The sequence below is a fragment of the Panulirus ornatus genome, chromosome 24 (assembly GCF_036320965.1).
Source record: "Panulirus ornatus isolate Po-2019 chromosome 24, ASM3632096v1, whole genome shotgun sequence".
Taxonomy (NCBI): domain Eukaryota; kingdom Metazoa; phylum Arthropoda; class Malacostraca; order Decapoda; family Palinuridae; genus Panulirus; species Panulirus ornatus.
Window position 1 is genome coordinate 6,969,978 of NC_092247.1, and position 13,980 is coordinate 6,983,957.

The 13,980-nt window shown below is 37.3% G+C and overlaps 1 protein-coding gene across 2 annotated transcripts in view; it reads right to left on the reverse strand.

The window, feature by feature from the left end:
* Positions 1–13,980, reverse strand: part of Uck (Uridine-cytidine kinase) — a 42,915-nt gene that overhangs the window by 21,008 nt on the left and 7,927 nt on the right. For both annotated transcript variants that reach the window (XM_071677087.1, XM_071677088.1), the window contains exons 5-6: positions 12,586–12,683; positions 8,569–8,617 (exon numbers count right to left, since the gene is read on the reverse strand). In XM_071677087.1, the coding sequence (XP_071533188.1) occupies positions 8,569–8,617; positions 12,586–12,683 (147 nt within the window). The remainder of the gene's footprint in view (positions 1–8,568; positions 8,618–12,585; positions 12,684–13,980) is intronic.

Genomic DNA, 13,980 nt, shown 5'->3' on the forward strand with positions numbered 1-13,980 from the left:
TGAATGCAATTTTCCACTTTCATATCATCAGTACTTCTGCTTTAACTATCATACAAGGGCCCAAGAGTAATGAAAACATATTGCATTAATTTAATGACAACTACAAACAATGGTGATGGCTGCTATTACTCAGCATCCCATTATAACTTTTAATGTACTCTTTAAGGGTTGCACTCTATATCTTTATAAGCATGATGACTACAATGTTCCATTAAAAAACATATCTAGACCTTATCTCATGAAATGCAATATGAAGAGATCCTATATAAAAATTTCATAAATGAGCTGTAAGAAAGATATGACAACTAAAGGTATAAGAAATCAAATTTCCAAAAGAAAAAAAAAGGCTCAGAAATGGATGCATTTATTTGTGACTGCCACAATGCGGTGCACAATCTGTTAGCAACTAAAATTGGTGTAAAAGTATGATATCAGCTGTGATACTGATAACAAAAGGTAGAAGCACAACATATGTCTGGTGATGGGCTAAATTCTTTTAGCAAAAACAAACTTTAATGTGCAGCCATGGGCATAGGTCATGACACATTCCTGTGGATAGCTTTGCAATACTCTGTCTAGCTGTGGGCTATATTTGCAAAAAAAATATCATTGTAATCCCTCTGGATGATAAAGTTATCAAACTAACATGAAAAATACCATGAGCACTGCCATGACCTTAAAAATGAAGGTATGGTCATGAATCAAACTATAAATACACCATGATACCTACTGGGAACACTACAATCCCACCTGTGACCTTGAACATGAAGGTATGGCCCTGGGGATGGATCATTAAACACTATGTGCTAGTTGGTAATGGTAGTAAAAGGTTTGGAAAAGAGCAGAAACTAAAAAATACCATACGACCTCAGATGTGAAATAGAACTTGTAGGTACAGCAATGACGGTACATCATGGCAAATCATCTGGTAACTGATAATAGCAGTACAAAGTGTCATCCAAATCCCTCCACTAATTTCAAACTGATGGAGCAGAAATAGAAAATACCACGATCTCTTCTGTAAACATTACAACCCTACCCTCAATCTTAACTAAGAGGTGGGGAATGACACACTGTCTGGTAATACTTGTGCAAAGTAGCATCTCAATCCCTCTAGTTCCAAAGTTATGGAGCAGATCCCTTTAGAAAAAAGTATGACCCATGCCCTTGACTTTGAAGGTATGGCTCTGGGGACACATTATCTACTGGTGAATAATACAGCGAATGTATAAAGTATAATCCCAGTCCCTCCACTGGTTCAAAAGTTATGGAAAGAAAAGGAAAAATATCATGACCACAACTGTGACTTTGAAGATATGACATTTGTGTATACCATTATCCCAATCTACTTATTAGTTCACAAACATGGAGTAATTACGGAGCATCCACTTTTCAAGTGGGGCCATAATTAACTAAATCTAAGACGAAAGAGCCCACATTAATTCTATAAGCTAAATCTAATACGATGAATCAGGAGACACTCAATCTTGCCTGCACATCTACAAATCTTCTTCCAAGAACTTTACTTTGAATGTATGGTGAATGTCTGTAACATTTCATGTTTGATATAGCGTTCTGTCTGTCATGCTCAATACCTATCCTATAATTAGCAGATGCATCAATTATGTGCTCTATGATGTTAGTTTTGTACCTCTCAATACCAGTGATGAGTGTCATAACTCTGGTAAAGAGCAAGTCAATGGTGTTGTTTCTCGCTGGTTTGTTACAACCTGTGTCAGCTTAAAAATGCTGCTTTTCATATTACAAGAGTATCCATAATCAGTTCTCCTCTTTTCCATTCCACATTTTGAAAATGCAAGTCAACTGACAAGGTCACTAATTGCTGAGATTTGCCTGTACCTCATTATATAGGTCCATCTTAGTTGTGGATATCATTAAATGTGTTTACCTCGGTATACCACATCGTTCCAATTCACTCTATTCCTTGCATGCCTTTCACCCTCCTGCATGTTCAGGCCCCGATCACTCAAAATCTTTTTCACTCCATCTTTCCACCTCCAATTTGGTCTCCCACTTCTCCTTGTTCCCTACACCTCTGACACATATATCCTCTTGGTCAATCTTTCCTCACTCATTCTCTCCATGTGACCAAACCATTTCAAAACACCCTCTTCTGCTCTCTCAACCACACTCTTTTTATTACCACACATCTCTCTTACCCTATTATTACTTATTCGATCTAACCACCTCACACCACCTATTGTCCTCAAACATCTCATCTCCACCACATCAACCCTCCTGCGCATAACTCTATCCATAGCTCAAGACTCGCAACCATACAACGTTGTTGGAACCACTATTCCTTCAAACATACCCACATTTGCTTTCCGAGATAATGTTCTCGACTTCCACACACCTTTCAAGGCTCCCAGAATTTTCACCCTCTTCCCTACCCTATGATTCACTTCCGCTTCCATGGTTCTATCTGCTGCCAGATCCACTCCCAGATATCTAAAACACTTCACTTCCTCCAGTTTTTCTCCATTCAAACTTACCTCCCAATTGACTTGAACCTCAACCCTACTGTACCTAATAACCTTGCTCTTATTTACATTTACTCTCAACTTTCTTCTTTCACATACCTTACCAAACTCAGTCACCAGCTTCTGCAGTTTCTCACATGAATCAGCCACTAGCGCTGTATCATCAGCGAACAACAACTGACTCACTTCCCACGCTCTCTCATCCACAACAGACTGCATACTTGCCCCTCTTTCCAAAACTCTTGCATTCACCTCCCTAACAACCCCATCCATAAACAAATTAAACAACCATGGAGACATCACACACCCCTGCCATTTTTTTCATACGATTCACCATTTCCTGCATTAGTGAGGTAGCGTTAAGAACAGAGGACTGAGCCTTTGCGGGAACTCCCTTGGCTCCCTTCTCTGTTCCTTCTTTTGGAAAATCAAAAAATGAGAGGGGAGGATTTCCAGCCCACCGCTTCCTCCCCTTTTAGTTGCCTTTTACAGGATCGAACTCAGGACCCCTGTGCAACAGGCGGGATTGCTACCACTAGGCTATGATCGCCCCTAATAGGGAAATGACTATTCGAATACTATGTACTTGAAAACCCTTCATCTCACATTGGTGAGCAACAGGGTCTACACCTGCCTTTTCCCGTCAGGCTCACAGAGCCAGCAGATAGCATTTTACCGAACCTATTTCATTTAATTATACTTTGTTGCTGTCTCCTGCGTTAGCGAGGTAGCACAAGGAAACAGATGAAAGAATGGCCCAACCCACCCACATACACATGTATATACATGTATGTACATGTGTATGTGGGTGGGTTGGGCCATTCTTTCATCTGTTTCCATGTGCTACCTAACTTACGCAGGAGACAGCGATTAAGTATAATAAAACGAATGAGGCCTTCGTTGTCTTTTCCTAGCACTACCTCATATGCGCACGGGGGGAGGGGGGGGGTGCCATTTCATGTGTGGAACGGTAGCGACGGGAATGGATGAAGGCAGCAAGTATGAATATGCACGTGTGTATATACATATATGTTTGTGTATGTATATGTTGAGATGTATAGGTTTGTATATGTGCGTGTCTGGGCGTTTATATATATGCATGTGTATGTAGGTGGGTCAGGCCATTCTTTCGTCTGTTTCCTTGTGCTACCTCGCTAATGCAGGAGACAGCGACAAAGTATAATAAATCAATAAATTTAATATACATATATATACAGTGTTGGGAACCGATAACTAAAAAGTTAACTTCGATATCGATAATAAGAAAACCCCAATTTTTGTTTCGTATCAATAATTCATTTGTTTGGAAGGAAACGATAATCCTATAACTTTATAATAAAAATGTAAAAAAATACAAGGAAAAAAGCTTCAAAACCCACAGAAAATGCTTATCTACGCTAAATCCAAGAATAAGTAAGAATTTTCTACGAGTTTATGATTCCTAAAGTCTTTATAAAAAAATGTACTGTTTTGAAACCCTTGTAACCAAACTAATACCATAAACTTAATTTCAATTTACCAGATAATTAGTACAGCAGGAATTGAAAGGTAAGTCTGAAATTGAAGTGGCATTTTTGGCACTCAAAAAAGAGTACTATGTTGTTGTCCTTGTCTTAACGGGTAAGCTTGAAGTAGCACTCTAGGTGGGGCCATGAGTTTTGGAATGAAAATATGTAACTTTTGCTCGTTATTCTGATGTATGATGATTTTTTCAATATATCTCTTCTGGGTGATATGTTTGTTATCATGGGTCCAAAGAAGTTGTTCCAGCTGAAAAAGACCTGTATTCTTGCTTAAAAGCAAGAAAATATATCAATAAGTGAGATTTCAAGACATACTGGAACTGTTAACTAGCAATCACCCAGGCCTAACTGGAGACCTTTAAATAGACATGCAAAACTCAAAGTGGAGATCTACACCTAAAAGAGTCACTGTGCTTGCTTAGATCTACATCTGAAGGAGTATGAGGATTAGTGTACCAGGGGGAAATAGGTTGAGTTCCAGTCTATTAATCATTGCCTTATCATACACACAAGCAATACACATATTTATGATGATGGTTGAATTCGTTTATCTGTTCTACTTCAGTCTGGAGCAACTACACCTATACTTCATCAGGCAAGTTGATAAGATAACAGCTGTCCAACCATTTGCTTTACTTACCTGCTTTAAGTCAGTAACTTCAGTTCTATAAATGGTTGCCTATTCCACATGTTATGTATACATTAATACCTGTGGTTTAGTTATAAAGTAATTACCAAAAATACCACTTTTAAAGATGAAAAAATAATACATTCTTTTATGCATAATTCATTCTGTCAGTTCTGTTGTTTACATGTAACCATTTCCAGTAGCAGTAAAGCAAATTAAGATAATCGCAGTGTACATAAAAATGTATCTAAATACATCCACAAAGTAATGTATTTGGTGTATAATTACATTCCTTTAAAGTGAAGCGTTGTATTTAATTACAATCCTTGCCAGTATTCAGTATTTAGCTTTTAGATGCATTCAAAAGTCTTTTTGCTCATCTCTGGGCAGAGAACACATGGCATATGTCAGTTCCTCTTAATGCAAGCAAAACACAACTACTGAGTCATGAAGGAAATCTGAAAACAGCATGAAAATACTCCTACAATCATTGACTAATTGCAACCATCTTAGAAATCTAGCTATAATGTCAAGCTACCAAAAACCTTCCCACTCTGCTGTCAAACACTTCTCTCCTGGTCCCTACAAGCCACTGGAGGTGACATAACCTCCTCCTGGAAAGTACACAGGGCTTTGAGGTGGGGGCACATGAAGAATCTAACTTAAAAATACGATTTTCTTAGGCTTGAAGCTAATTTTCATGAAAACTCCTTTACTTCTCCTCAGCTCATATTATCAAAACACAGGGAGGAGAATCTACACACCAGGAACTTAAATTAAGTCACCAACCAACAGTAAAACAAATATATCCAAGTGAATCATCTTTCAAAGAGGTCCATCTAAAAATCATCTCCCTTGCTATGGTCCTGGACTACACATCTTTGCAATTATAGAAGCACTTCAGAAAATTTGTATAAACAAATTCTCAAATTTCCAGAAATCTTGTTGTTCGATTCTTAATGAACTACATGTAGTTCTTAATGAACTACATTTTCCAGTCATACACTAATCTTGACAGTTCTCCCAACCATCATAGAAATCTGGACCCCTAAACACAAAAAAGGATAAACAGATTTAAAAAAATGTAGTTCTGAAAGATGAAACAACACTTCTCTACTGTAGGTATGGCCCTATGAGTATCTGAGACAGCAAATGATTGGTAGGGGGCTTAAAACACAAAATTACCTTCAAATATGTATATCTACAGATTTCACCCACTTCAACCATCACAAAATATCCAAGGATAAAAGATGCTCATTCATAAGACCTGACAATTATAGAGCACCCTAGCTGGATCTATGATGTCATGGCATGAAGGTGGGGTGGCCTAAGGTTACTATTCCTCTTCATTCACTGAACTATTGGTGTGTTTGCATTGGGTCTGATACAATAATGAGAACCAACAAATAATTTTTTGAAAACAAGAGGGATGAAGAAACAGAAAGAAAGATGTATGGATGCTCACAGAGCTCTGTTGGTGGCAAGAAAAATGTGTTTCCATTCTTCAAAATGCGTGTTTGTCAAGTACATACAGAATCCCTTAAGGAAATGAGAACATTTCCAAGTGAAGAAGGACAGATTTAAAGAAAAATCTAAGGAAAAGTAGAGAAAGGACCTACACTTAATGAATATTGCACTAAACTCTGAACCATCCTTTTCTGACAGCAGCAAACAGAAGTCCACACAAGAAAGGTCAAACAGATCACAGAAGTACTTCACTGTCTGTCAAACAAAGGTGTTTGTTGGATTTCAAAGATCTCTTTAGCTTATCTCAACTACAAAGACTTTCCTTAACAATGCTATCTATAGTAGTGACCACAAGGACTTAAAGAAGTCCATCATATTTGTTAATGGCAGTATGACAGCCTTGGAGCTGCAGGAGCTCCTCCAAAAGGGGTTTCAGAGTAACATCAGGATGTTTCCAAGAAAGCACAATGCAGATCAGGTGTATGATTTGAAAAATGTGTTTGAGAAATACCAAGAGAAACAAGAACAGTATGTGACATTTATGGATATGGAGAAAGTGTATGAAAGAGTTGAGAGATGTTCTGGGGAAGGTGTTGTGAATACATGGCATTGGAAGAAAGTTGCCAAAGGCAGTCAGGAATTATTTTATCAAGGAAGTAAGGTATGTGTGTGAGTAGAAAGAGAGAATGGTGAGTGGTTCCAAGCAAAGATGCTTCTGTGGCAGGTGTATGATATGCAATCTGTTGAGAATGGTTGGGCCCCGGGAGTTGTGTCATTTGTGTGCTAATGACATGGTGCTGCAAACTGTTGAAGCTGGTGTTTGAGTTTGGGGAAATGTGCGAAAGGAGAAAGTTGAGAGTAAACGTGAATAAAACTAGCTTATCAGATTTATCAGTGAAAAGAAACGGGTTATCTGACATGATTTTGAATAGAGAGAACTTAAAGAAAGTGGAGTGTTTTAGACACCTAGGTGTGGATATGACTGAACAGAACCATGGGAGCCAAACAGTGGGTGAGGTGTAAGATCTTGGGTGCACTGAGGAAAGTGTAGAAAGAGAGGTTGATGTCTGTAAGGGTAAAGGTGGGTATGTTTGATGGTATAGGAGCCCTGTTGGTGCTCTATGGATACAGTGTGGGCCTTAAACAAAACTATAAAGAACATGGTGAATGTGACAGATAAGAAAAATTTGAAGACATATGTGGTAGGAGGAGAAGGGGCTGATCAAATAAGAAATGATGAGTAAGAGAGAAGTGTAGTAGTAGGAGGAGTATAAACAACTGAGTTGAAGAGGATGTGCTAAAACTGTTTGGACATACAGAAAGGACAAGAGAGGAAAGAACGACTAAGAGGGTATACACATCAGCAGTAGAAGGAACAAGGCAAGGAAGGATATCAAGGAAGAGGTGGATTAATAGAGTGAAAGATGCTTTGAAGGCCTGAGGCCTGATCTTGCAGAAGGCTGCAAAGCATTCTAGGGACAGAGTGAACTAAACTGGAGTAATGTGTTTAAATGGGATGACATGCTATCAATGGACTGAACCACAGCATAAGAAGTGATTAGGGAGAAACCATACAAGAGTCCATGGGGCCTGGTTGTGGATAAGGGGCTTTGGTTTCAGTACATTACACACAACAGTAAGAGAATGGATGTGAGCAAATGAGGCCTTTCTCCTTCTGTTCCTCTTGCTACATCACTAACATGGGAAATGGCGAATAAGAATAAAAAACAATATTTGTATGTTAGACATCATGAAAACCAATTGTTTAGCACTGGTACAATAAGAAATATAAAATAATTTCAGTTCAAATTAATTTCACCAGTAATTTGAAGGGAAAAACAGGTTTCAACATTAACAAATTTTTACAGGTTTCAACATTAACAAATTTTTACAAAAGAATTTTCATACAAGTTAACAAAACTTAACAAAGGCAAGCCAAAATCTACATAGTGCTGACCAAATACACAGACAGCATTAATTAGTGTTACAAATCATAATCAAATACAGCATGACTACAAAGGGTCTCTTTTACTGACAACATTAAACCCAAAGTTATTATAGTTGATTAAGGTTTGATGAAACCAAGTCACATACACAAAGGACTTTGAAACTAAGGCAAAAATACAATCCACAAATGAATAAAACCAAGACAGTGCACTGCAGTCAAGCAGAATCACAAAACAAAATGAAGACTTGCCACTGTTGAGACATAAGAAGATGAAAATTACTAACTTGCTTCATTCTAACCAAATGTATGTATATCAAAAATACAACAACAAGAAATGGCAAAGGAACTTCATCAACAGTTTCCAAGTTTTCATTACTGAATGATCCACAATCAGTGATTCCTAATATTTTCCAACCACTTTCTCAACCTTATCAAGTGAGTGGCCCTAGAAGCCTTAGCATTTACTCCTTGTGTGCTGGTTCTACAAACTTAGCTTACCTGTGTTCTCTGCTCCTCGGGGAATGATCACGTCCGCAAATTTTTTGGTCTGAAAAAAACATGGAATCGAAAATGAACAAAATGAATTTAGTGACAACACAGAACCTCATTCATTTCTCTAGCAAGCATTTTAATAAGAATGAAAAAATCAAAAGAAACGAAAACTAAGGTGAAGCAGTATAAATACCTCAGCATCTAATCTTTAGGAAATCAAAAAATTGAGAAATAAAATCATTAGAAAATTAATTGTAAACGCAAACATACATACACATCCTCCAGATAAGTTTCAATATTTCAATATTGCGTGATAGTGAAAATAGTATGTTCACAACTAAAGACTTTAAGTTTCACGATATCATCTACATTCTATTACAGAAAATACATAGGATACATTACTACAGCCTAATTCAACAACTTAAACACATGACATTGCCATAATAAAATCTTACGGGGCAAATACAGTGTCACACCACAAAGTGCTATGGATGTCACTCTACAATTACATAAAGATGGACTATGAATGTCAATCTAATCACATGGATTTTCCTGCCACAAATTTAAATCTATACACTGTAGGCTCTGCTGGCTGGCCATATATGGCAAACCAAACAAACGAATCACTGGAGCTGTAAGGAGGCCTCCATTAGTAACTAAATGGGCAGCTGTGTGCTTTTTCAAAGAACCTGCTGAATATGTGGAGCCAATCCCTACACATACCATCCACCACTGTGCCTCTATCACACCTGCTCCCTCAATTAGGACTATCCAATCCAAGAGAATCTATGGGTAAAATGAAAGGCCTGAAAGATTTCCACATGCTAATTAGAGCTGCAGATGACAAATGGTGTCTATAAATGCCTCAAGAAAACATGTACTTATTCAAATACTGGCGGGGAATTTAAATTCGTGCATAAACGTCCTCCATGCTTTCGATAAGCATGCATAAGTTGCCCTCCTACCTGGAAGACTTAAGGGTAGTTGATAAGCTTAGGTTTTTTCTGTAGAATAATAAGAGTTGCATATGTCATGTGGCATAAATATATGCCTCTTGAAAGCATGGGTCTATTTAAGCATATCAGAAATTTAAAAAGCAGCACATTTATTGAGACTAAGATCCAAGCAAAAGCAGCCTGATTGGTTCTTTTGTTAAGTCTTTTCATAAAGGAAATAACTAAGGCAAACTTCAAACTACAGTTATCAGCCTTATGCATTATAATTAATAAATGCCGGAAACAACTGTGCAACAAAATCAGTTGAATACATCTGACCTGACCCTTATGGATCAAGTCAAATCTTCAAAGTATATCTGTGATTTTATTCCACATTAAACCTCTTATATGGGGCATAAAATAAAGCAATATCCAAACTAGTTACGGGTCTTATTTCATTCAATCCTTTAGGTGCTGAGAAACATGTGTATGAATTACATATCAGTACTATGTTCCATGGCCAAAAGTGGATTTTTCTGCAAATTATGAACCATGTTAAGTTCTAGCTTAATCCTTTATACATGGGGATTTACTCAGGCAAAATCAACATGAGTTAAGAGCCTTTTGCCATTCAATTCTTTACACGATGAGAAGCAAGAGTACAAAGTACTGTACTAAAAGAGCTGCCAACCTTGTCAAAAAAAAAATAATGAATTTTGCAAGATGAAACTTACAACCACACACAAACAGGAGGCACTTTCAATAACAGGAAATTGTGGTGTCCAGTGCTCGAGCTATTATCTCCATTTGTTAGTCTACATGTAGACAGCCCACTATTGTTCACTTCAAAACCAACAAAGTATCTAATCTGAATGTCATTCCCTCCTCTGTGTGTAATACTAAAGTCCAAAGCCCAAACTTGACATTGTGCTGTAAGTTCATCCTTTCTTGATTGTACTATGCAGGGCCACTTCCTGGTATGTTCCGGCTGAAAGTCTGCTTCTTTCTGCTTGATTTTGTACCCGAAATCGATGCCAAGATGAAGTGACTTTACTCTTTTCCAGCTCACTGTCGAATTGTTCAATGATGCATTAAATGATATACAATACGAACAACGGCAAGCCAAAACATCAAAACAAGAGGACCAATTTTTCCCATGTGGGAGATAGTTGTAACATTCTGACCTCTTCAAACTCTTCCAATATGAATTGGTCATTGTCTAATTGATGTTCCTTATCATATAACTTTTTAAATGTTTTACACATACATAGACATGATTTGGCATTTGTAATGGTAATACGAATATTTTCACTGGTTTGTAAGAGATTGACCACACCAAATTTTGCAGGAAAGGGTCAGGTTTATACACAGTAGTTCATTTTATCCCAAATAAACTGATGTAATGATGTAATGTATGTGCTGTGGATATGATTTTTTCATGCAAAATTTTCATTGTTACTCTTCACATGTCAGTGCTAGAAAATCTTAGTAAAACAAATTTTACTACTTTGAAGAAAAGCAAGAGATGGAAGGGAAATAATTTCTTATTCACTTCCATACAAGATCATTTTGCACGACTTTTAGAAGACTGAGGAGGGCCTGGCCTAGGAGTAGCACTAGCCTGGTTACACAAGCTAAAAATATGATTGGATGGTAAGACTGACAGTGCAACAATTTGTGCAGTCATTTCCGTGAAATGGTCAGAAATCGACCAATGTCCAACTGTTATTCTGTACACTGCATTAGTACTTGCATGTGCGATGAGAACATACACTATATATTAAACAGTGCATCCCTGTGAACTTCCCATACATTACATACACAATAAATGTACATGAACATACCACCAAAATAAAAAATAAATGTAGTTTACTAAAATTGTACTATCATATTTATCTAAAAAAAAAAAAAAAAAAAAAGAAAAAACCAGCAAAAAACCTAATAGTTGGCAGTTCTGAATCAAGCACATTACCTAGCCCTTACAGGTCAGGTCACTTTTCAAGTTATAAGCCAGGTTAGGTTTCAGGTTACACCTTATCATGAGGAGCAGAGTTTAGGCAAAATCCAAAGTAGAATCATGGTTCTTTTGCCACTCAGTTTAGTTACTAGGTACCAGCTGAAACATATACTCTACATGCATTTCATCCAAGCATCATGGGTCAAGTTAAAAGCATATTCACTGAAACAAGGATTGACTCTCTACAGATGGTAGGACAGTAGGACAGAATGATGACAACAGAAAAAGCAATCCCTGGGTATCTTTCATACCATGCAGGTGACAGAAAAACATCTCTATTAATTCAATCACATGTGGAATTTTCTTCAAGATATCAACCAGGGTATGTTCCATGGGGAAAAAATTCTGCCAAAATCCAAACTTAACTTATGGGTCTCATGCTATCTATTTTTTTACATGCTGAGAAACAATTTACCTGTGCCTTACCTTCCTGCCCCTGGATCCCCTTCTATGGAGCTCCCTCTGTGCTCAGTAAGCTGGGCACATCCAATGGATGGGACCACAGGAAAGAAGCATGCTGATGTTGTGTGTGTCTTTGTGGGAAGATTGCAAGACTAGTGAGGATTAAGCCTTCAGTGCCTTCACCAATGAAGTTGCACTTTGGACATGAGAGGGTTTCACTATATGAACTGATGTTTGTACTGTTGGAGAGATAGGCGAGTCTGTAATGCTGACAAGAATGTGCAACATGTGCTAGCATGGGCAGTGTATTTCCAGCTTGTTGTATGTCTAGTGGAGTGGAATTTACAACTCTGCTGAGAGGGTGTTTGCTTAGTGCTGGTGCAGACATTATGGTGTGCACATGTTTTGTTAATGTTGTGCTTGTTGGGAAAGGTGATTGATAAATATAAGATGCTGAAGCATGAGGAATATGTAAACTTTTTATATCCACAAGGGGCTGGTGGGTACAAAGTAAAGTTTGACCTGACCCATTGTGGTCAGGTCAAATGCATCTTAGCCTAGATATAACTTCCACTGATAAACATCTAAGTGCACAGGTATATGTAAATATGTATTTCCTGATAAATACTACATTAAACACATTTAAAATAAAAGACATGTGAAACTTACAGGCAAACAAAACTCCTCAAATGCTGGCTTGACCAAATTTGTGTACTGATGAAGCACTAGCTCAAGGGCTCTTCCTCGTTCTCTTGTGTCACGCATTACTGAAATTTTACATAGAACATTACAATAATGTTTCTACCTACTGTCATTACAGTAATAAAATCAGGAGTAACACTTAATGCTATTCTAAATCTCCCTTTCTTTAAAAACAACCTCTCTCTGTATGACAGGAAAAGCTTTATCATCCAACAATTCCATGTATGAGGATGTGCTGCTTATGAGCATAATTCCATTATATTTCAATGGAAATTCTATAATACAATACTGATTTTCTAAGGTACTGCACATATAGTATGTATATAATGACCATAATTAAGAAAAAACATCATTCAGCCCTAGACCTTATAGTGGCACATTTTGCAACTGCTTCAGCTTTAGCAGATCATACAGTATGGTGTCTAGCCACTCTAATCTATGTCTGCAAGTGTTTCACTTAATTACAGTTTTTTCTGAATCTGATTAAACATAAAGCTTTCAATGAACATCAAGAGAAGGCTGAATCATGTCTGATAAATTCATAGATACAATTTACTATATGTATCTGTGCTGGGAGTTGCTCGAAATTTTGGGTACAAAAGCTCTTCAGTCAAGGAAATGCCAGATAATAAAGCTATAAAAATGTATAAGCAATAAGTTTCTATGAATATCACAGCATAGATTTAATGATTTGCACTAATCGGTGTAACTTTCACAGTGATTTATTTACAGAGTAATGCAAGGAGAAGTTTTCAGATTTATCCCATGATTACTGTATTCACCACTCACATATGCACAACCAGTTTTACATTAAAACTGATAATTAGCCATGTCATTGGCAAAATCAATAGAAACTGGTTGCTTGCTCATTTCTGGAGAGTCAAATAACACTTAAATTTCAAAATCTTCAATACTTAAGCTAAAAACTCAACAAGAAGGGAAAATTGTGCAAGGAGACACTGTTTGTTTATCTTAAATCCAGGTGCATGGCCAAACAAACTACAAATCAAAAGAAACTGTGTGTGTGTATGTATGTGTGTGTGTGTGTGTGTGTGTGTGTGTGTGTGTGTGTGTGTGTGTGTGTGCATGTAAAAATTATACAGCATGTGTGTGTTTGTGTGTGTAAAAATTATACAGCATACTTAAATTCCTGGCCCTATTTTCAAATTCTCATGAAGAAGCACAACCTAGGAATAAAAAGTTACAGTTTGGTTTGCAATTATAAGATAAAGGAACTGATTATATGCTAACTACATAAAACTCTCTACTAATTCTGTCAAGTCTCAGTCTCAAACACAAAGTTCTGTTAATGAATAAATGAAGCGTTCCATCCGTACTATGGTACCCCTCAGGAAGAACGGA